At 50.2% G+C, this 24146-nt stretch overlaps 1 protein-coding gene across 2 annotated transcripts in view; it reads right to left on the bottom strand.

Annotated features, from left to right (window-relative positions):
• Nucleotides 1-5562: 5562 nt before the first annotated feature.
• FYN (FYN proto-oncogene, Src family tyrosine kinase) overlaps nt 5563-24146 on the bottom strand; it is a 257337-nt gene continuing 238753 nt past the window's right edge. For both annotated transcript variants that reach the window (XM_075554660.1, XM_075554659.1), the window contains exons 13-14: nt 18803-18934; nt 5563-6232 (exon numbers count right to left, since the gene is read on the bottom strand). In XM_075554660.1, coding sequence (XP_075410775.1) covers nt 6024-6232; nt 18803-18934 — 341 coding nt within the window. In that variant the 3' untranslated portion in view covers nt 5563-6023. The remainder of the gene's footprint in view (nt 6233-18802; nt 18935-24146) is intronic.

The following is a 24146-nucleotide window of genomic DNA, read 5'->3' as shown; positions in this document are numbered from 1 at the left end:
ATGCGTTAGAGTGAGATCTGAAAGGTTGGCAGTTCACAACCTCTAGCAGCTCCTCAGGAGAAAGACAGGTCTCAGAAACTCCCAGGGGGCAGTTCTACCCTGTCCTTAGCAGTGAGTTTGGGGTTGGATGCGCTAGTGCCGGCTGGCAATCAGAAGGGACACCCTTTGTAGCCCTGTGCTCTCACCCAGCATGCGCTGATGGCAACGACCTGACCGTTCTCCAAGCTCGTTGGACGGTGTGTACTAAATTGTTTCTGAATCTCTAGTGAGATAAGGACTGTGTTCAGCCCACAGTGGTTTGGAGAAGGCAGGCGTGATAACCCCCAACACAGGTCCACTGCCAAAGCCACCTTGCCTGGCAGAGCACTTGGGGACTTCTTTCACTCCAGTGTCGAGTTCTGTGGCCCTGCCCTAGTTTCGCCCCCTTTGCTCTCGCTTGCTGCCACCTTGGACGAGCAACAGAACTTGACTAGACCCTCACGTTTGGCGGTTCCGAGTGTTTCTCTCCTCTTTCCACCATGACACTCCTTTCTCTTCTGGTCCATCCTCAGGGGACAGTTCTTTGCTGGGTGAAAAAAAGGAAATTAGACACCAGATTCCATTCCTGCGGGCTAATCTTCCCCCAGTGCAATATCGACACTTCCGAGGTAATGTTTTATGGGCACCGCACGCGGTGCCCAGCAGCCCCTGGGCTGGCAGAGGGGTGGCTGGGATGTTTGAAAGTTCCCATTGGTTAGCGATGCCACCACCTGCAGGTCTGGAGAAATTATTCTATATTGAGGCAGACACAGAGGTATTGTGGGGTAGGAAATCACATTTTCACAGGATTATAGAGTTAAAATGCAAATGCACAGCTTACCTAAGACTGCATTATTGGGTGCAACTCGCTACACACTGAGTTCCCAAGCAGGGTGTAAGTTGATCCCCTCTGCCGTGGGGACAAGTTATGGGGGGAGCTCTGAGCACAGAGGGTGTTCCCTTCAGGTGGTAGTTGGGGCTTCCATGTTGCCTGTCGAAGAATGGTTGCCATCCGTCCATTCATAGGGGCCGCTGGGTGCACGCTGTGGGGAACACAGAGGGAGTCTATGTGCTCAGTCTGTTCTTGGTTAAGGGTGTCACGGGTAGGTAGATCCTTCACCACCTTGGCCGGTGGGTGCTGTCCACCCGTTCAACACGCCCGTATGGGGAGTATGGGGAGCAAGGTGTGCCGCTTCTGTGGGAGGTGAGTTCACCAGCTGGCAGGGAAGACTCACTGAGAGGAGTATTCAACAGGTAGGAGTTCTAGAAAGTGTCCTGGAGACCGGCCTGGTGCCGGGCGGCTGGGGAGACGCTGTGAGGCACGGATGGCATTCTCTTTAGGTGAGACCCGCCATGTTGGAACATGACTTCTTTTCTCAGTCCTGAGAACCAACCTTTAAAATTAAGGTGTATTTTCTCCCCCCACAGCATTCTATTTTGTATAGTGGAAACAAAAGTGGTACCATTGAGGAATTTATTATGAACACTTTCTGGGTTTATATAATACATATAAATCATAAAGATCCATCGGACAGCTCAAGGCCATTAAGGAGAACCAGTTTTATTTTTTCTATGGAGTTGTGATCATTCTTGAGAATTAAATAAAAATAAGTCTGCATTAGGTAACTGCTTCCATAATTTGCTAAGATATATATTTAGAAATCACTAGTAATTTAAAGTCTAGATAGTCTAAAGTCAAGATTTCTTTGAACCTCCCCTCCGAAGGTCATCCTCCTGTTTCCCCTTTCCTCCTTCTCCCCCTTCATTTCTCCCTCCTTTGGGCAAATATTCTAGAATTCAAGCCATTGAATTTCAACCGTGACATACATCGCAATAAGAAAACTAACAAAAGCTATCCAAATCTATTAAAATACATTGCAAGTACAAACTGACAAACATTTTACTCCAACACTTTAAGAAATGTCTGGTTTTTGAACGTGGTTCTGTTGTTCCGACAAAGCGACTCCATTTCTCTTTGCAGCAGGCTGTGCTCTCTTCCTCTGCATGCTGCTGAAAACCACGCCGTTCCAGGATTACAGAGGAGCCGTGCCAATTAGCATGGTATACGTCCTTGAGGCCCCACGGGAAATTACGGACATCAATTGGCAGCTCCCAAGCTAGCAGAAATGGCTCTGGTGCCACCCGGTAGCCACAGGGGGCGGCAGGTCTTCCTCAGGGCTGGCAAACTCCCCCACGTGGTGTCAGGAACCTGTCGTACTGACTGTTGGGGGATTAGACAACTGTCACTCATCCCCACAACTCTGGGTCCCTGGGGACAACTGGAGGTCAAAAGGCGGCAGCAGTCCCTCTTGCAAGCAGCTGGGAAGGGCAATGTCTCCAGTATCAGCAAGTCTGTGCAGTGGTGACCTGTCAGCCACGGATGCCTGGCATCCCGTTCGCTTCCTGAGCCTCTGCCCTTCCCAGTGCGCCAACCGGGGCACCGAGGAGAGTGCAAGGAGGCGAGGAGGCGGTGCAGGAGAATTGGGGGACAGGAGCCATTCTGCCACAATTCTGAGTCCGATTGTGACTATGGGCTTTTAAGTCAGGGAAACAGAGTGTTTACGAGGAAGCTTTCCTATACAGCACAGCAGAGCGAGATGCCCGCTCTCCTGAGGAGCACCGTGTATTGATTTTTTCATCACTAACTTCCTAAAGACAAAACACGACAAAGCGCACCACCATTTTCTACCAGTGTGCCTTGTAAGACACTCTTCTCCCCAACATAAGGACCTTCCAGTCAGGGAATTCCCTCTCCCCACGCCGCACTTGGGCACTTTGCGAGGGAGGAAAGCTTCTTGGGATGAGGCGTGAAGACGCTCTGAGGGTGACGCTTCACTTGCTGTGGCTGCTCTGCCTCGGGAATACCCCAAGACCAGCACGTTCTTCGAGCAAACACCGTTTCTGATTTCTTGGTTGGTAGAGCGACCCTTGTGTTCCATGTCCCTGCCCTCCACATTCCAGAGCAGTCCCTGAGAGTAGCCCTGACATGACTTATGTTCCTCTTAGGCTTTGCTTCATACATAGAAGAGGATCCACCATCACCTTGATTGTCGAATTAACAGATACCCATTCAAGACATTTCTTTTTTCTTAGATAATCTTTGTTTAAACCAGGCTCTGGGTTCCCCCCCCTCAAAATTTTTGAATGATTGAGTCAAAAACATAAACAAGAATTGTCTAGAGAATACATACAAATTATCCAACCTAGTGGGATATAAGGATTAAAAAGAAAGTTATCTTAAAAATATCTATAATGTGTTAACCAATTCCCTAATAATGTCATAATTATCATAGGGGTTACATTTTTGAAAATTTTATTTCCTCAGTTACATTAACACCACAAACAATCTGATAAAAAAGAAAAACAATCTAATAAAGTCTCAGTTGACCAGAAAATCCCTTTGTTTCAACTTCAAAGAAAAAAATGTTGGAAAATTTCTACTAAATGTAAAGGTTATTCTACCAAGAAAACTCTGATTACACAAGACCTCAGTGAGGATCGTAGGATTTTAGGGTTGCAGTACCCTAGCAGGGAGGGAATCTCGTTCAGCCTCCTCGGCCCTGTCACGTGAGAGGTGCGAGGGTCTGCTCAGGGTCCTACTGCTGAATGCTGACGTCCACTCATAGTGACCCTGTGGGCCCAACTAGGACTGCCTCAGTGGAGTTCCTCGGCTGTAAATCTTTACCGAAAAAGATCACCATGTCTTTTCTCCTTGGAAGCAGCTGGTAGGTTTAACGGCCACGAGTTTGCTCATCCAACCACCAGGGTTCATTGAAGGGACACTCAAAACACATGGAAAAACATAACAAAACTCCTTGCCATCAAACCCATTCTGATTCACAGTGACCCTGTAGTACACGGTTGAACTGGCCCCGCAGGTTTCCGAGGCTGTAGCTCTTTCCTGGAGCAGAAAGCTGTGTCTTTCTCCTGCAGAACAGCAGCGGGTGGATTCAAACTGATGACCTTGAAGTTAGCAGTCCAACATGGAATCCACTCTGTCACCAGGGTTTTCTGGGGACACAAACAAACACGCACTGCCATTGAGTCGATTTCAACCCTCAGGGCAGGCAGAGCTGCTCCTGTGTATTTCGGAGACTAATTCTTTATGGGAGCGGAAGCCTTGGATTTCTTCCGAGGGGAAGCTGGTGGTTTTGAACTGACGGTCTGGCCGTTAGCAGCCCAACGCATAATCACTGCATGACCAGGCTCCTCGGAGGGACGCTAAGAAATATAAATACCGATCTCAAGACAAGAAGGATTATTCATGAAATTGTCTCTTTCTTCTGCAAGTGAGGCACAGCAAATTCCAGTTAGAGAACTCTGATAAAATCAGAAGGTATGCCTAGTCTTGTTTTAATAATGTGAATTTGTGAGACAGAAGGAGGGAAAAACTTAACAACACCCCCAAAACAACCACTCCAGATGTTCTGGATGTTTGTGTCATTTGGACATTCATTTGCACACTGGCTACATTCACCAGGTGACTCCTTGCACCTGGTGTGGGAAGACAGACCACGGAACCCTGAGCACGAATCATCCATAATTTAAACAAATGAACAAAAAGTAATTTCAAATGTAAAATGCTCTCTTTTTAATTGCTAAGTTAAGAAAGTTAAACAATTAAAAATGTAAACTCACAAATAAATCTTAACAAAAAAGGAATTAAGACCTCAGAGTTGCTGCTCAGTATTAAAAACTCAATAGAAATAGGAATTCTGAGCTGTTAAACATATGTCATTCAAGGTTGGTACAAACGACAACTGAAAATGGAAAACTTTTCTTTTTTGGATGCATCCCCATGAAATGTAAGTAGTGCATAGTTATTCCATGGCGAGAAAGTCATTTCATTAGCAGTACAGGGCATTTAAAACACCTATTTTACAATGGGAAGTGTACGACCCTCTCATCCCCCAGCACCCCCATAAATTTTAGTTGCATGAGAAAGTTTAGCAGATTGCCTTGACTACAATTGCGATGGGTTTTAGACCATTTTAAAAGTGGTTACAATGTTTATTAAAAAACAACAAAACAAAAACCAAACCCAAAATGTGGGAAACATTTCAGCATTCGTGTTTTATACAAGGAGTTTGTGTGGTACCCATGCCCCAGTCTCTGGGTAGTGCTGCCGCTTGCTTAAATATGCTCACTTTCAATGTTTTCAGAATGCATCAATGGAAGCAGGTTACAGAAGTCAGAATGTGTGACTCCGGCTTGGGGGTCCTGAAAGGACTCAGTGTGAACAACCATCTGTTTGGGAGTCACGTGTCCAAAACGTCCAACCCCAAATGAAAAATCTTAATAGGAGTAAGCATCATGCTTGGCAAATGTCAAAAACGAGCCCCCTGGTTTCCGAAACCGCAGTGCTCTTTGCAGTGAATGCCTTACTCAGGGGATCCAGTTGATTTGTGGCCCAGACAGGCCACTGTCTCCACATTAGCACCCACAGGGTGTTATGTACAGGAGGTGGGGTGGGGTATATATATTATATATATTCATTTATATAAAATTGCAAAACCAAAAACAAAACCCAAACACCTGTCCTGATTGATTTTTGTTAAAACATGAAAAAAAATTTTATTGTTTTAGACAAAGAGGCCACTTTTGGAAAATAATACTTTTTTTTTAGTTGAATCAGGTGAAGACAGAGTTAAAATCACATAGGATTTTGCATTTTAAAAAAGGAAAGCACTAGGGTCGTTGGCACTGGAGGACTATTTACATGGAACAGAGGTTTGGCCTTTTACGGGACATCGATACAATGCATTTTCCGCAGTCTGAGAAATCACAAGGTTCTGTCTCGGATGCTTCACAGAGGAGGTTCGGATGTGGGGACAAGTGTCATTAATGAGGGCCTTGGAAGCTTGTCAGCTTCAGAGTCACATGCAATCTGATCCTGGACGGTTCGGGCCACTCGCTGGGAGTAGCTGGCTACGGAATCGGAATCGAAAGCTAACGGGGAGGGGACGGGCGGCCTCTGCACCGGGCCGCGGGCCGGCGACGCGGCCTTACAGGTTCTCCCCCGGCTGGTACTGGGGCTCTGTCGCTGTGAAGTAGTCTTCCAGGAAGCCCTGCAAGTACTCAAAAGTGGGGCGCTCCTCGGGGTCCTTTTTCCAGCAGTGGATCATGAGCTCGTGCAGCGAGATGGGGCAGTCCTGGGGGCAGGGCATCCTGTAGCCGCGCTCCACCTGCTCGAGCACCTCCCGGTTGTTCATGCCTGCAACGACACGGCCGTGAGCAGGGGCGACCGCAGCTTTCCCCGCGGCCCCACACCAGTCCCGGGGCCCGTCGCCCAACTCTTTCCAATAAAGCCAAACCACTGAATTGTACGAACTATGTCGATAGAACTTTTGTTTTGAGGGCCATGATGCACCTCGAGTCTCAAAAGGGGAACAGTCAGACACAGAGAGGCGCCAGGCTGTGTGCTTTCACGTACAGGGACGCCCAGAACAGGCCAACTACGTGATGAGCGCAGACCGCAGACACCGCGGTGGCTGCCGGGGCGGCGGGGAGCAAGGGCTCTGGGGGCTGATGGGAATATTCTCTCCTGGGGATCTGTGGACTTCTACTGAAAAGGGCTGGTTAATACATAATTCAGGTTTGGCAGTCCACATATGGTATCTACCAGGCATTTTTCCCCCTTAAAAAAACAAACCAACAAAACAACCCAAAACAACTTTAAAAAAATATATTTTTAGGGGGGAAATCCCTTAAAAATGTACAAAATAAAAGCAGCTGGGTAACTGGATGTGGCTCAGAGGCTGCAGGCTGCCTGTTCTTGGTCCCTGATGTGGCATGGGGCTGTTCATGTTGATTCCACTGTGTTGCATTGTAAGGCTTCTAATGGAATCCCACGGGTGAGTTTTAGGATACATAAATCACACACCAAGTAACTAAGTCGATAAAAAATATGGAGGAATCAAACCCTGAAACCAAACCTACTACCATTGAGTGGATTCCATCAACCCTACCCTCTAAAACAAAAAAACAAGAACCACACACAGAAGGACACGGGACAAAAGGCTGACTATGCAGCCTGGGGCTGGCAGCATCTGTGAGCTCTGTGTATGAAGTTCATAAATTGTCTGGGTGAGCTCTTGGCGCCCCATTGTCCCCGATCTGACATCATGCCACCATGGCGGGGCATGGTCTGGCCCAGTGACCCTGCAGTGACCCGAGGTTAGTGACTCTGGGGAGGCGACAGGCTGGCTCTGGGGCCGGTGTTTACTGATGACCTCTATTGGACAGTCTATCAATTGAGACCTCCCTGACCCCCCTGGAGGCCTTTTTGAAACACCAGGCTGGGCAACAGGAACAGAAGACTTTTGGGGAGTCTGCTGACCCTTAAAAAACGTCCTCTCTACCGTGGCCATTTTAGACAACACAGGAAATACCATGAGTGTGAGGCAAATGCCCTGCCTGACCCCTATCCCAACCACCCGGTCAGGAAGGAGTTGCTAGTTCTCTTCCCCCCTCCTTCCCTCCACAAGTCCTTCTGCCTTTGGCTGCTCTCTGGTCCCCCCAAGTTTGTAGTCTGGAATCCCCTTGAACTACTTACCTGGTAATTTACAGAAGCAAGAATCCGATTTAAAGCTGTATTTCTTTTCCTGTCTATCAGCTGCGTAGGCAGCAGGGGCACACAGTACATGCAGCTATTAGCTGCTGACAAACTGGCACCTCATGGGAGACCCAAGCAGAACTTAACAAGCTGCTGAGTCCTGCCACTTCCCCATGAGAGGCCATGGACCCAACAGCTGTGGTCCTTAACGCTTTCACTGGCTGATTCTTGGAAGTCCGTCACAGCCTTTCTGCCAAATTCATTTTAGCCCGGGAGCTGATCGGCACCCCAGCAAGGCTCCCCGTTGGGGTGGACACGGGGATAGGGGTGGCTGTGGTGAGGTATACCGAATGGGAATTGAGAGTATCCCACCTGGAAAGAGAGCATCCTACACGGCCTGGGAACCAAAACACCACACCCACTGCCATCGAACAGATGCCAATTCAGAGAGAGAGAGAGAGAGAGAGAGAGAGAGAGAGAGAGAGAGACCCTCAGGGGGATTGTCTATCTTTATGGGAGCAGAGAGCCTCGTCCTTCTCCCATGATGCAGATGGGGGGGGTGGTTTAAACCCCCAACCTTACAGTGGACAGGCCAATATCTAACAGCACCATGAGGGCTCTGTACCAGCAAACTAAAATAATAATAATAAAAAAAATCCAAACTCACTCGCATTGAGTCCATTGCAACTCCTAGTGACCCCAGGGGACAGGGTAAACCCGCCCCTGGGCGTTACCCAGGGTGTAACTCTTCCTGGAGTGGAAAGCCCTGTGTTCCTCCCACTGTACCTATGGCTCGTCTCCTTTCATTCTGGAGCAGGTGACGACTTGCTAGCCAGGACCCTGAAGAGTGGCAGGGAGCCAGGCTCAGAACAGCCCTGTCCCCTGGACAGTGGGGTGAAGGATCCTGCCGTGTGGAGCCGTGGTCCATTCTGTTTTGTTGATCCTTTTGGAGCAGCGTGTCTCCTGGTCCTTTCTGGCTGTCACGGCATGGCACTGCAGGATACATGTTTGTCCAACCCAGTGTAGATGACCCACTGAGCCTTTGCCGTGGCAATCCATGTATTAGTTCTGCTAAGCAGGCCTTCTGTTTAATTCTCCTAAGAGAATCTCGCTCACCTGGCCACAGCCCTGGATTTGGTAAGCGAGGCAGGGTCACCTGCATTTGTGCGTTCGAGAGTTTGCAGGCGCCTTTGTGCAGCTGTGTGTCATAAGTAAGAGAGGTCACCTCGCATCGGTGTCTACGCTCCTCCGAGTGCGGGAAAAGCACTTTGAAGACTGCAGTCGGGCGGGAGCTCCCTGGAGGTGCTGGGGAAGGGAACACCCCTGCTACCTTCCTGGCAGGCTCTGTACAAGTCAAGGTCAGGGCCAGCTCCACATGGCTTCAGCCTCGGTGAACCCTCTGGAGCTCGCTCCGCAGCACAGCTGAGCTGAACTAACACGAGACTGGTAACTGTCTGTCTTTGTTCCCGACTTGCACACATTGCTGCAGACGTATTGACGTGTTGGAGCCAGGAGCGCGGCTCCAGACGATGCTGGCGTGTTACGTAACACAAACTACAAATTTATTGACTTAAAAAAAATCTGATTCTGAATTACATCTCGCCCCATAGGTCTTGGCTGAGATGTGCTGGCATGAGTGATCGCAGCCCCACATGCCAACCCCCTCAGAAAGCTCCAGGCGAGAGCTTAACCAGTGATCAGGACGGGGCTTCTCCAAAGCATAGCTGTGCCCCGTATTTCAGGGCAGAAACAGCACAACTTGCGCCTGTGGAAGTACCCTTTGTCACCACCCCTGCCGGGAGTCTGGAGAAACCAACGAACGAGGAGGCAGGGTGGGCCCTTCTGGGGATGGTGAGAGCCCTAGAAAACCACATCCTATTGCTAAGGCTGTCCTCGGGCATTGGGACTCTGCCCCACATGGCACCACAGATTTTTAATGAATCATCCTCTTATTGCTCTGTGGAGCTTACGCCAGTAAGGATTTCATTTTATTAAACATCAGACTATTCAAATGGAAAGAGGTCACTTTTTTTAAAAACCTCTTAATTCAGTCTCCACCAATGGAAACTTTCATTAGCGATTTGGGTCAAACGCATCTTTCCAGTGCGTCTCCTCAGCTTGGACATGTTGGACCACAGCACACAGCATCTCCCAAGGCGGCCTGGCAGAGCGGCCAGCTCTCTGCACACTGCGGCTCTCTCCCCTCCTTTCCTGCTGCACCTCCCTTCCCCACCCTCTGCCTCTTTCTCTGCCCCCTGCCTTCTTCTCCGTAGCCCTTGGGGAACCTCAGCAACAAATTCTATGCTCCGGGCCAAGTGGAAACAGCCCAGTGAAAGGTGGCCCAAGACAACTGTGAGGGTTAGAACTGCATTCCACTCCCAAAGAAGATAGTGTTTGGGGGACAGCAAACTTGTTTGGAAATTGGGTCTTCAAAGATGTTATTTGTTAATGCGGGGGTCCCTCCTACTGGATTCAATCTGAATAGTGCCTTCGTTAAAGAGAAGAGGCATGGAGATGGAGGGGTGTGTGTAAATAGGGGGTGGTCATGTGACCAAGAGGAGAAGGTCCCTGTACTAGGGCTGTAAGCCGAGGGCTGCTGGGCATCCGAACCTGTGGGAGGCAAGAAAGGCTCTGTGCAGACAGCTGGTCCTCAGGTGGACCCTGAATTTGAACTGTCAGACTCTTAGAGTCTGAGACCATGCATCGGGGCTCTTATAAACCACTGTTATGGCAGCTCCAGGAGACCACTGCCACCGCATGCTGAGCTGACACATTCAAGGGGACATGCTCTTTCCCAGCCATCCATAAGCTAGGTGCCACCAGACCCACCACGGTCACAACGTCCCCCTCCAACAAGCCGCTGCACACTCGAGAGATGCCCACTCAGCAGGGCCGAGACTTGTTTTAATTTAAGAAACAAGAGCTACATCAAGCGGATGGTGTTAGCATTAAAACACCAAACAAGAGAGAGAGAGAAACAAGTATTCTCGGCCGTGTGAACTTTGAAAAATTTTTCTTACTTCAAGGATTTCTTTTTTAGCAAAATGAATTTTACTCTCTACTGTTAAGATGAGCTGATTTCTTTTTCAGATAGGGATTCTCTCTCCTTTGTGCCACTCTTTCCCCAGACATTGACTTGGTTTAACACCTGGGAGAAGAAGGGCAGGGAATGGGCAGGAAATATATATGAGCTGGAGTGCCAGGGATGTCAGGAGAGAATAACGAGGTAGGGGGGACACTGTGCTTCCAATAGAGGAAGTGGGCAACAGGGAGGAGTGCCCCTGGGGAACGTTTTTCTTTGTCAGTAGGCAGAAGGACCCCAGCAAAACCAGGGAAGCAAACGATGCCTTCAGAGAGGAGGCATGGACATTGGAAGGTCCTGGGCAGAATGAGGGAAACTGTAGAGCAAGACTCACAAGCAGACAAGGGACAGAGCTTACTGCTCAGGTAGAGACTTGGGGAGCCCTTGACCCCATGGCCCTCATCACCCTTCAGGTCTGATTCTGGACTCATCCCTGTGGCTCAGCTGTCAGCCAGACAATAGACTTGTCTACTAGGGACACAGCGACACACGTTGAGGGACTCATATTTTAGGATAACCAAGCGCTTGGGATCCCAAGGGCACCACTTCCCTAGAGACAAAAGTTCAGCAGGAGGAAAGGCACCAGGAAACCAGGGAAGACGTGGGTTAAGGGATGGCACATTGATGGAGGGGCTGGTCAAGAATGAGATGAAACGAAATGTGTAGGAGTTGTTGAACGCAAAGTGATGCCCTGCTCTGTAATGCTTTACCCGACTCACAAGAAAGCGCTTTCACACCGGGGGGCCCACTTGGGGCGAAGCAGGTCACTAACATTTGGCTTCCAGGTGTTCTGAGGGGTGTGGCCACACAGACCAGCTCTTCTGCTTCTGGGCTCTGTCCTGCTTTCCTGGCCTCCATGCCAGAGAGGCGGCTCAGGGCTGGGCAGCCAGCCAGCAAGCCCAAGCCCTCCTGCTTCACTGCCGCACTCTCTCCTCGGTCCTGCAGCGCCCCCGAGGGCAACCTGACCTCCCTGCACTCTCATGGGCATGCCCGGGCCACTCAGAGAGCCACAGCTCAGTGGTGCGTTCAGGTCCCAGAACTCACAGGGGTCCGTCCAGTGTGCTAGGTTCCTCTTCCCGGAATCTCCCCAAGGACCCTCCCATCACCTCAGATTTTAGGCTCTCAAGCCCGAGCACTGAGGGGCAGTGCTTCCCAAACACGCAGTTGAGAGGCTGCAGCCCAGTGTGGTGCGGCCATTAGAAGGGCGTTATCCTACTAAATCACTCTGCTGGCTCCCTGTCGGGTTTCAAATTAAGGTCAAGTTTCTACCTCTTACTCTTACTCATAGCTGCCAACAGTGTGTACTTGTGTGTGTGTGTATTCTTTTCCTCCGCTCCTTTTCTTTTCAACTCTGCTGTCTTCTTTCAGGTCCCTGGTGGATTGCCAGCCCCCACCCTAGCCCCATCATTCAGCCCCACCAGTCACGCCTCGGGAGAAAGATGAAGCAGTCCTGACACCCTAAAGAGCACCTCTACCCTGTCCCACGGCGCTCTTCGGAGTCGGAGTCCACTTGGTTTGGGTATTTCTCCTGTGTGAGCTTCTAGGCCAACAGAGCCTCATGCTGCCTTTCTGTTTGTGCCCCGCCCCACCTGGCCCTGGTCTCCACAGGTCAACCCCACACCTCAGCACCTGCTGTGCTTTCAGGAAGCCGGGAGGGTTCCTTTGACAGCTCCCCAGGAAGGAAGCTCAACGGAGCTAGAGCTGCACAAGCAGGAATTTTAACAGCTATCTGTTCACATTTGCATCTGGATCTGATGCTGGGTTTCAGGAACCTTGATTTCTGTGCACTAGGAGTAATTAAGGACATAAACCACGGAAAGACGTGCAGATCTCCAAAGTATGTCTGCAAACGGAGCTTCCCATTCGGGGCTGCATTGTGCCCGAGGCCCTCTGTCCATCTGCCCTTCCTCTGCTTCCCCTTGCTTCTCCGCATAAACCCTGTAAGCAGCCCCTTCTGTTTACTGTCTGTGGAGTGGCTCTGCGCTAGTGCAGGGAGGAGGGGGGAGGAGGGGAGGGGAGGCAGGGAGGAGCACATGAATGGTGCTTGCTCAGCTCAGCCTGCGCCATTAGGCTATCGCTGGCTCTAGTTATCTTACTGGGCGACAATCAGGAGGCTTCAAGTCAGGATTTGGTCCAGGATCAAAGCACAAGATTTTGGGCAGAGATGCTATTCAAAGAATACGAGATGAAAATAAGGCAGGAATCGCAACACAGTAGTTCATAGTTTTGTTTCTCTTTCCGTGTCTCACCGGAGAACCTCTGTGGAGCTGTTGTTGTTAAACCCACTGTACTGAGAAATGCAGGAGCAGTGGCTACGCAGGTCCCACGACACAGAGGTTATTTACAGTTGGCAACACAGGCTTGTGAAGAGTGCATGTGTCCCAGGAGAGGACGAGGTGCCCTTTAGGGAAGCCATGCGTGCAGCAGAGGACCCAGCGCAGGGTTAAACCAATCAGCACTTACAAGCAGAAGCAGCCTCCCACGGGAGGAGGCCACAGTGGCCAAGAGGCTCCCTGCGGGGGAGGGGACAACATGACCTCTGAGCCTTCCAGGCAAGACTGATTCCTTCTCTGAGGAAACACCACAAGCTTTGGGGAAAAGCCAGGGGGCAGAGCCTGGGGCGGGAGGCAAGCAGGTAAGGCTGCCTGAGTGAAGTGCGCTGGAGGGTCGTGACCTCTTCCTACCCTCCCCCACAGATGTGTGTCTGTCCGGCACAGAAGGCATAGAGGGACGACAACGGACGACGACGGGGCTGTGGCAAGTGACTGAGAGACGCATAAGGTGTTTTACCGCAGAGCTGCGGTTCAGGGCTCTGTCTACAGCAGCTGGGGGGGCGGGGAGGGCAGAAAGGCAGGGCTTTTCTTTCCTGACTGCAGGCACGACTAGCTTTAATCGTTTCCGGTCTCTTGTCAAGCCATTAGGTGCAATCCAGAGCATTTCGCTGGAGGCTTTGAAAGTGCTTCGAATGCATGTATCAATGCGGTTTGCTTAACATGATATTCTTGCTCTGAGGGATTCCGCAAGAGTCTCAAGGCAGGTGCCAGTTAAGAGGCAGGGCGGAGAATGGCTGGGATGCGCTGCCCAGAGCGTGGCAAGAACATGGCGCCAGAACTGTGCACAGGGGCAGAACCACTCTGAGCAGAGAGTCCCATGATTGAAGAACTGCAAACAAAGCTTTGCAGGCTGTGTCCCGAATGTGAAACCCTTGTTTCCAAACCGTCTGGGCATATAGCTTTCCCCACTTTCCTTCCTTCTCCACCCCATGCTCCCCTCTCTTCTTCTGTCTACTAAGAGCTGACTCTGGACTGAGCACTGGTAGTACATAAAGGAATTCCCTTCTCCTCAGAGAAAGCACACAGCTACCGAGGAACAGACAGTCAACAGGGCCTTTGACAGAGGCCCCCCGTGCTGTGGAAGCAAGTGGCAGGGGCAGTCCATTGGGTCTGCAGATGGGGAAACTTCAGGAAACAGGGGGCCTTTGAAGGCTTCTGTGGCTGAGAAGAAAGACCGGCATGTTCAAGAGAAGCTCTCGGGTGTGCTGAGGGTGCACATCATGTCTCTCGGGCTTACAGTGATGCCCCACAAAAGAGCATGAGTGGAAGCAAAATTCTGCCAGGGACCCATGAGGGCCCTGGCTGCTTGGCTTCGGAGAGCCTGCCCCTCTCTCTGTCCTAGCCCCGCAGTCTGCCTCCATTCCACTGGCTTCTCTATTGGCATTCACCATCCCTCCGAAGGAAGCCTCCGTCCTGAAGTTTCACCTTCTTCAGGTTCTTACTCCAACACCACCCACCCTCGCCATCCTCTCCTGACAGACTTGGCTTCTCCCCAGCTTGATTTCGCTCCTGACCAGGGACCACCGGCCAACCTTCCGCACAGTCAGCTTCTTAATCATCATGAATTGTCTGCCCCCATCCAAGGAGGAGGGCAGCTCTGCCAGGGCCGGAGTTTTTGTCCATTCCTGGCCATCTCCCTGGTGCCCGGAGCAGGGCACAGCACAAGAGAATGACCAAATCAAAGAGGTGATGGAGGATTAGACAAAACGAAGGCTTCTGGGGTTTGTTCGGAAGACATAGGGGGGGCCGTGGATGTCTGTAACGAGAGGGCGAGACAATCAGTCCTGTGTTTTTTAGGGGAGCCCTGGTGGCGTCGTGGTTATGAGTTGGGCGGCACTCCATAAGGTCGGCGGTTTGAAACTACCAGCCCTCTGCAGGAGAAAGACGGGGCTTTCTACTCTAAAGCATGACAGTCTGGGAAACCTATAGGGCGGTCCTGGCTGGAAATTGTTCGACGGCAGAGTTTGGTTGTTGAACGATGCTGTGAAGATGGTTCTGAGTCCTGGCTTACCAAAAGCCTAGCTCGCCTGCTGTGTTCAGCAGGTATTCAGGTCAGGTGGCTACTAGGGTGGTTTTATCCATCGGGACTGCGTCCATCTATATCATACATCTCAGAAACAGCCTTTGTGGCGGTGCCTCTCCCCACCATCTGCTTATCTCAGCATCGCACTGCAGTTTCTCTTCTTTGGTTTTGATTTGAGATTGCTCATCTTCCCTTCTTTGATAAATGCCTCTCGCAACACTTGCTAACCAACCAGTCGATCCAATTTTTCATCGTCTTTCCATTTCTTCATTCTGGTCACATCTCACATACTCCTGTTCTCGGTTTCTTCCCTGGATCTAATATTCCCAGCAGCAGCAGCAGCAGCAGCAACAATAACAATGTGCCCGGGAAACCTCTGCCAACAATGACAACAACAACAACAAGAACAACAACAACGTGCCCGGGAAACCTCTGCTGAAGCCATGTACAAGTCAGCTCCCCTTTCTCCCATTTCCATGCCCACCTACTGGCCAGGCCAGGCGGACCACTCCTCAGGTCGAGAATTCAGAAAAACACACCGCCACCTACTGTTCTGGGAAAAAAGAATGAAAGAAAAAAACAAAACCAAGAACCAACACACTTGCAAAGGCACTCTAGCAACTGAGACACCAGTCACCCTGAAATCTAAGAAAGGGAGTTCGGGTCTAAAGGGATTTGAGGTTCTCCTGGGGTAGTTCCCACAGGCACAGACTCAACTCCGGAGTGCCAGGCAGAAGTCCCCATGGTACAGGCCTACTGAGCCAGTGCCACGGACCAGCGGCAGGCACGTGGCGGGGAAGGTCCTTCCCTTCACTGTGGCCTCTGAATGGAGTGCAACGAGCCCGTTTGCGCCTCAGGAATGGTTATCCGTCATTAAGGTAATAACGCTGTCACTGGAATCCCTCTCTGAGAGCCTCTCCCTCAAGAAGCATCCATTGTCAGATTCAGAAGTCCAATTAAATATGATTAGGGCGAAGCTAAAAAACAAAAACAAGTACCCGTGGCCAGAAGCAAGCCTGGAAACAATTTTCTGTGGGTGAGGGGCAGCTCATGTCATCCCCAGCTGACGCAGCTCCGTGCTGCAGCTGCAGCCAGCCGGCCTCCAGGTCCTCTGCAAACTGCCCACGAGGCCCCTCACCACTGGTGTGGACCTGCCTTTCCAGTTGCCCCTCCAGCCACTTCAGCTTCCCCAATCCCTTCCTCAGAGCTGTCCCTGTAGCGCCTCGAGCTGGCTCTGTCCTCCCAGGCCTGATGTCTCCCACAGTCCCCAGGACTAACCTTATCCTTTCCCCGGAGAAACCTTCACCCAGCCTCCAGGTCTGGCTTATTTGTCTTCTCCATGAAGTCCCCCCCTCCCCCACCTCTCCTCTCATCTCTGCCTTCTCTACACAATTCAAAGCAGTTTTCACAACCCATGGCAGGTCAGCTGATATGAAGAGGTGCATCTTAAATTCAGCTTTCATTTCAAACTGTTTCACCATCCCCGCCAAACTCCACAAACCAAACTTGAGTTGACTCTGGCTCAAAGACACACTAGGGAACAGAATCGAACTGCTTCTGAGGGTTTCTAAGACTGCTGACTTTCTGGTTAGGCCCACTGGGTAACCAGTACACCACCAGAGCTCCCTTGTCACTCTCCACCAGAGCTCCCTTGCCACCCTCACAGAGTGGTGCAAACAGCCAGAGTGATAAGCTAACTGGAAAGATCGAAGGTCCGAGCTCCTCCGAAGGTGCCTCAGAAGAAAGGCCTGGCGACTTGCTAAAAACCCTTGTGGAGTGCAGGTGAGCTCTCACACACAGGGGGGTGGCCTCGGGCCAGGAGCTACTCAATGGGGACTGGTTTTGGCCATCTTCAAAGGCTTCTGTAGGTAGAGGCCTGAGCTGAGTGTCCCTGTCCCCGATAACAGAATTAAGATCTGAGGCCCATTATGGCCAAAGTCTAGTGATCTTGTATGAGATCTCCTAGCAAATAACGAAGACATCTCATCTAGTCCTGAATTTGAAGCCTATTTTATGCATCTGATGATGAACTTCCTGAGGACAGGCAGGGACTTGGTTTAGATATTTGCTTATTGTTCGATCCCCTAAACCACCACTGAGTCGTAGTAAGTTTCTGCTTGTGGAGGGTGTGAATCCCTCGTACATCTGGCCAAGGAGGACCAGTGTCTGGCACAGGTGACAGTGGGTAAATGGACCCTCGTCTAAACTGAACAAGGAGGCCATTCTCCTTATCATAGAGCCCAAGGGCACAGAAGAGCTCCCCAGCACCCACCTGCCTTCATGCTCGGAACCCCCACACCCCTCAGCTTGTGTGTGTGACCCAGGGAATGATTTTCAGCCAGAGAAAACAACACTGCCCTTCCCCCGCAACGGCGTTTACTGCATCAGGTGACTATGAGCCTGGGGATGGGGGTGTGGTTCAGGAAGAAATGAGTTTGAAACGTGGACAATGAAGAAGAGGTGTCTTCTCATCTAAACAGTGCCAATACCTGCCCACCCCGTCTCCCTCTGCCCCCCAAGTGATTCAAACTCCCATGCCGACCTCAGCCCCCACCCCCGCTCCCACCCCCAGGTGGGCAGCCAGCGGTTCCAGAGAGTCTGCCCATTCCTGCCTCCTGCAGCAGCAGCAGGTGCAGCACAGAGAAAACTGCCTGCACCCTACCCCCCACCCCACTTCCAAAGCCCCATGTGAGCACTTCAGAGCCTGGGGGCTCCTCAGGGGAGCCTTCCTGCCAGCCTGCCCTCCTACTAGCCTCTAGGCCAGACCAACAGAAAGCAACGCTGCTTCGTGTTCTCCAAAGATGACCAGAAACCAAACCAAAAAAGAAAAAAATCCAACACAAGAAAAAGAACAAAGGGCTTATAGATTCATCTGCCTTCGCCGGCTCCTCCGTCTGCAAAGATTCGATTACAAGCCTGGGATTTGCAAGAGACCTAAATTCCTCATTAATCTCCAGTATCGCTTCTCTCACGGTTCTTTTTTCCCTTTCATCTTTTAAGCTCTCTCTCTCTCTCTTTTTGGTAGGCAGAGAACGAGGGGGGGGGGGCATTGTTCTCTCTTCACTCAGCAATAAATGAAAAATATGTCCTTAACATTTCAAAAAAGCAGATCGTCCCCGGGTTGTAACCACTGAAGCGTGGAGGTGAAATGGCACCAGTGTCCTTTACATCATCGTCTGTCTCAGCTAATGAATTTCAGCCTGGCTGCCCTGACCCAGGGTTTCCTTGGAGAGCAAGCACGGGGCTGAGCATCCAGGAAAGATGTGAGGGCCGGGGACTCGCCCGTTTCTTTATGTTCTCCTTGCTTGTGGCTGCTCAGAAGCAGGCAGTGAATGGCTGATCAACTGCGCTTTCTGCCTGCACCTCTGCTCTCTCCAGCCATCTGGAGCTGAGGCCTGCAGAGAGAACAGGTCTTTGCAGCCTTCTGCCAGGCTCACTCCATGGGTCAGTGCTACAGTGTAATCAAAAAGCAATGGGGGCTTTTCTCCTTCCCTTTCCCAGACCATCTTCGCTGCTTGGGGAGTCATAGACACACTCCTGTCGAGAGAGGAGGGATTCCGTGAACTGCGGGGGCCATAGCTACTACTAATTACATTATACCTGGCACCGGGTCCTTGCATACTGCTTGTCTGCATACCACAGTGGCTCTGGCTTTGCTTACCTCTGACTAAAGACCTGCCCGCGTGCTTCACACGCCTGCTCTGCAGGAAGCTTAGGACGGGGCTGTAGAAGGTGAGCTTTCCCCAAAGAGATTGGGATGGGCTTCCATTTTGGCTGGGCCCCGAGCTTACCTGGGTAGGGCACTCTGCCTTTGGTGACCAGCTCTGTGAGTAAGATTCCAAACGACCAGACGTCAGACTTGATGGTGAACCTCCCGTACAGGGCTGCTTCAGGGGCTGTCCACTTAATGGGGAACTTTGCACCTGCAGAATGGACATTGGTTATCGGTCAGGCGGGGGGAAGCACCACACCACTGCTGGGGCACTGGGTAAGGGGCCAGAGAAGGAAAAGCGCTTTGGTGGGAGCAAGTTTTGAGAACAGAACAGGATGAGCTCAGACCAGGGATGGACTAAGACGAGAAGTTGTGGGTTCTAGTCTTGGGTTTGTGACCCAAACTCACTGCCACTGACTCATCGTGACCCTGTAGAGTCGAGGAGCATGGCCCCTTTGGGTTTCTGAGAGGGAAAGTCTTCACAGGAGCAGACAGCCTCATCTTTCTCCTGCAGAGGGGCTGGTGGTTTTGAACTGCTGATTTTGCAGTTAGCAACCCAACATGTAACCCATGACATGACCAAGGCTCCTTGAGACTGGAAGCCAGTTTAATTTTAATTTCCCCCTTGAAAAGTTGGACTTCAATGTCCCTTAAAATTCTTAAAAAGTTGATCTCTTACTATCCGGAAAGCTGTTGGTTTAGAACTTGATTCAGACCTCACTGGTGATTTAGGACACTAATTTATACTGTATTTTTACGCAAATAATGTGTGGGTTAACCTCAAAACCCACCATCCTCTGGCAAGTTAGTTTCCTATGTGCATTATATACATGTGCGTGTTTTTTATTTCCGTAGACAGACAGACAGACACACACACACACACACACACACACACACACACACACACACACACAAAACCAACAAAAAAACCCCAATCAAACCCTAGTGTTCTTTTGCTACTAAACGAGATGTTTTAATAAATACATGCAGGATTAAATCAATGCTACCCTCACATATTCCTGGGTATAGAAAAGCCATCATTTGGTCTGTCTTTGGTGTACAAAAAACAAAACAAAACTACTGAGCTTTCTTTCTCCCAGGGTGGAGACAATCTGATACAGCCTCTGTGTCCCATTGGAATGGGGCAGTGTTTCTCCAAGGCTTTGAATCCCCTTAGCTGAGAACCTGCCTCTGGCTCCTGCCCTCCTCGTGTGCCCTTCCCTCCAACCTTGCCCCAGGGCAGCCATCTTCATGTCCAGAGCCCTTTATGTGACTGTACGGTAGTTTATTTGGCTGTTTCTGCCAGGCAGAGAGGCTCCTATTTAGTGTTTGCTTGTGGAAGACTGTCTTATGATTTCTCAAGACTAAGTTCCAGGCAGAATATTTTCTTTCCAGTTTCTCGATTAAAATAAGCTCCTCTCCAAGTTCAAGAACAGTGAGATTTCCCGCACCCTTTCCAACACCAGATACAGGACTGGGAATGAAAATGAATTTAGTAGCTGGTACTTACAAACACTAGGCTCAGCGACACTAAAGTAATTCCAGATAGGTCATGAACAAAGTAAGAGGAAAACATAAGACATTTTCTTGTTTAGACTATGTGAATTCTCCTTCTCACTCGCTCACGGCCATTGAGTCGATTCTGACTCATGGTGACTTGATAGGGCAAGGTGGCACATCCCCGGTGGGTTTCTGAGACAGTAACTCTACCAGAGTAGAAAGCCTCATATTGCCCCTGAGGAACTGGCTGGTAGTTTCGAACAGCTGATCTTGAGGTTAAAAGCCCAACATATAACTAGCTACGCCACCAGAGTGATTTAATTCTGCTTAGGAGCTTCAGAAACAAAGCATCTTCAACAGAGGCTGACAGAATCAGATATTTCCCCCCTAAAAAGTCGCTATGTGTAAAAGTAACAATTAAAGATGTTTTAATTAGCAGAGTTTGATAACCAGAGGTCCGATAAAATTACACCCATCAGGTTTTTGTTTTAAATCAGAACACAGTAACATCGTCAGCAAATCGACCCTGGCATTTTCCTGCAATGTCATTTTGTTCGTCCTCTCTCGATGCCCGTGTGAAATGAAACAATAATTTAAAAATCTACCGTCTCATTACGTGGTACTGTCATCATAGCAGAGAAGTGACTCTATAGTTTTCTCCCCTTATATGTGGAGTCATTTTTCTTCTTTTCTTTCTCTCAAGCAAAGTCATTTTCGCCTTTCTGTAAGTGTTGCAAGCCTCCACGGAAGGCCTGGCATTCACCGAACAGTTTTTTGTTTTTAAAGTTTCGAAGCATTCTTCTCACACTCCCTATCCTTGAGCCTTCTGTTCATGAAGCCTTGGGCTCTGAGCCCCTGGGATGCTTGTGATAGATTTCCTTCAGCGACGAGAGCAGACTTTACCCCGGGCTGAAACGTAGCTCAAGTGCCCAGACAACAAGGCAAATTGAAGGTCTATTAAATTTACGCCTATTTAAACCACTTTGGAGGCCAAACAGCTTGGAAATCTATGTCTGCCTCTGCAGCAGCCAGAACACTTTCCCATGCTGCAGACAAATCCTGTGAGCACAATGACAAGCAAAGCTGGCCTTCCTTGTTCGTTTTGGACACGTTCAGTGTTGGTCCAAATAAACTAGTGAAAACTTGGGCGGAAACAATTTTGGGTTTTTCCAGGAGCACTTCATTGTTTGTTTCAGATTTCAGCAAACCAACCAACACCCACCAATGATGCAGCCTGCCCCAGCAGCCCGCTGGATCATTTTGTAATCGACAACCAGGAGTACATCATGACCTTCAGAAAAACAAATGGCTAGGTGAAAAGAGAGGCCGAAGGACGGTGCAGTGGCTCTTGGGCATGAATGGTGGATTTGCGCCTTGGCTTATTTGCAGGCGCTTATTTAAATAAGCGTATCCTGGATTAGTTTCTTTCTAAGACAGGCAATATACTGATATCCAATGCCTCTGGAAGAAGGAAAGCAGAGGGCTGTCCAGCAGCTCCTCCTCTTCTCCCCCTCCCCCAGTCGGGACTGTGACAAAAAGAAAGCGGGACCAGGGAAGACAAAAAGCTCAAGTAAAGGCAAACTTTGACTGAATTAATGGTCCCCGAGGTTTCCTCCGAACAGGACACTCGCCACTCACTCTCCTGCTTTCTCATCCCCTCCCCTCCCATCGACTGAGGGTGCCATCGGCCCTATCAGGCAGCTCCACAAGGGATGCTTGCTTGGTAGTTTCTTTGAAAATGGCTATTCCTCAGTGCTCCCGTAGCGGTGAAAAAGTTTATATTATAGCCCATAACCCAGGACGAAGGGTAGGTAGCTTCTCCTGCAGCCCCCTTGGATGGCTCCAGGGGACAGTCTCGCCCACTCTGGGAACACTGGTCGAGGAGAACGGCCACCAGGGGATGCCCAGCACACAACCTACACAACCCCCCAGGCAGCCCTGCTGGGGGCCTCAGCGGGCTCCCTCTTTGGGGGAAATAAGGACACTTCAGACTGGAGAGGAAAGCTCTCCTGAACACTGGGAATGGGGAGAGAGAGGGATGGGGCAGGGCATGGAGGGTTTAACAGGGGGAAAGAAATCCAACCCTCCAGCTTCCTTCCCCCTCAAATCTAAGGATCATTTTGAGCGGCTGAAACAAGGAAGGCAAGGACCACAGAAGAGGACTGGAGTCTTTAGCAGCGGACACGTTCATTTCAAACACACGACTCAAACGCAAACCAATGCCTTTCTTTAGAAAGCATGTCAAATCTGCCCTCTCTGACTTTGTTCCACAGATATCATGGTAGGCCTCAAGTGAGACTCAAAGTCGCCTTCTACGCAGCATGGATTTATAGAAGGAAGGTCTCGGGGCTGGGGCCACAGGTCGACAACACAGCTTAGTGTTGGTGTGGGACTGGCAGGTTCATTCTTCTTTGAGATTCTCTCCTGTGGGAGGAACAAGATGTCAAAACATTCCGCCCTGGCTTTAGAGTGGAGAAACGAGCAAGCAAAGCTGGTGCTGGGGATGGGAGCCACCAGCATTGGGAACACTTCAGAAGTCACCGTCACTTTGAAAAGAGAAATATTCATCTCGCTATTTTCCAGTTCTTCACTCTATTACTTTAATGCTTTAGGATTCTTTATGCTCCTATGCATCCCGACTTTGATTCTCCAAGTTCTGTTAGGTTAGGGGAGATGTAAAACAAGTGGCCCTCCGTGCCTAGATGCTGATGACACATTAGAGTCACCAGGTGGGATTTCGCATCGGAGATTCTGCTCTGGTCGTCCAATTCTCTCCTCATCTGCTCCACTGGGGATTCTCACATGCAATTTCCAAAGCGAATCTTCCTTAATGTTCTGCTTCTTTTTCCTTCTTTGATATGTTGGTAAACCATGCCCAACTGCTGCAGATCTTCCTAATCTGGATGCAGGCTCCAGCTTTTCATGCCTGTGCCGTTGTAAAAGTTGTTCAAGAAGTCCTGGTTGAGTGAATCTTTAACCCTTCCCACATCACCATTTTCTTTATCGAGTCCATCGTAAATTCCCGTCAATTTTATATCCTTGAATGAGTCTGGTCCTCTCCATCGTTACTGCCTTCACTCATTCAGGACGATTATCACCTGTCTAGACTGGCTCCTAGCTACCCCATTGACAGGACAGGATAGCACCACCCCTGTGCTTTTCCGGGAGGGTTAATGATTTACACGAATCTACAGCCCAGTTTTTCTCCTGTGCGTCCGCGTCGACTAGGTTTCGGAGCTTGGTTTGGTTGGACTCCTGTAGGAGCCTTCCAATTGGACCTACATGTACAATCTGATTCCTGCTTCTCCAGCCTCATCTTTTTATCCCAACCCCCCAGCATCCTCCTTGTCCTCATCTGACGGCTTTTCAATGCCAAGCTCAACCAGCTCTGGGGCCACAGGACACCCTGTTCTCCCTTTGCTCAAACTCTCTCACCTGCTCCAACCCCATAGCCAACCCCTCCTCCATCTTTCACCTAAATGTTCCTCACTGACATGTCCCACTGCCAGTCATACGACTGTCAGGGCTGGCTCCTCCGAAGGGGCGGCCTGTCCCATCTCTGCAGTCTGTTCACTGTGGGCGAATACTGGCGGGAGAGCTTCCTGCTTCAGAGCAGCAGGCTATCTTTCCACACTGCCAGGAGAACGAACAAAGCTGTCGTGGAAACAGTACGCCAGAACGCTCCTGGGAAGCAAGGCTGGCAGGACTGCACCTCAGAGGCTTTGGACAGGTCATCAGAGAGACCAGTGCCCGGAAAAGGACATCATACTTGATAAAGCAGAGGGGCAGCAGGATAAAAAGGGAAGCTTCTCGACGAGGTGGACTGACACAATGGCTGCAGCAGTGGGCATTGAGGATGGCGCAGGCCTGCGTGGGGTTTCGTTCATTTGAACATGGGGTCGCTATGAGTCGGAACTGACGAG

This window comes from Tenrec ecaudatus, chromosome 7 (assembly GCF_050624435.1).
Source record: "Tenrec ecaudatus isolate mTenEca1 chromosome 7, mTenEca1.hap1, whole genome shotgun sequence".
Lineage (NCBI taxonomy): Eukaryota > Metazoa > Chordata > Mammalia > Afrosoricida > Tenrecidae > Tenrec > Tenrec ecaudatus.
The sequence above is the reverse complement of the archived record's forward strand: the minus strand, read 5'-3'. Positions and strand labels throughout refer to the sequence as shown.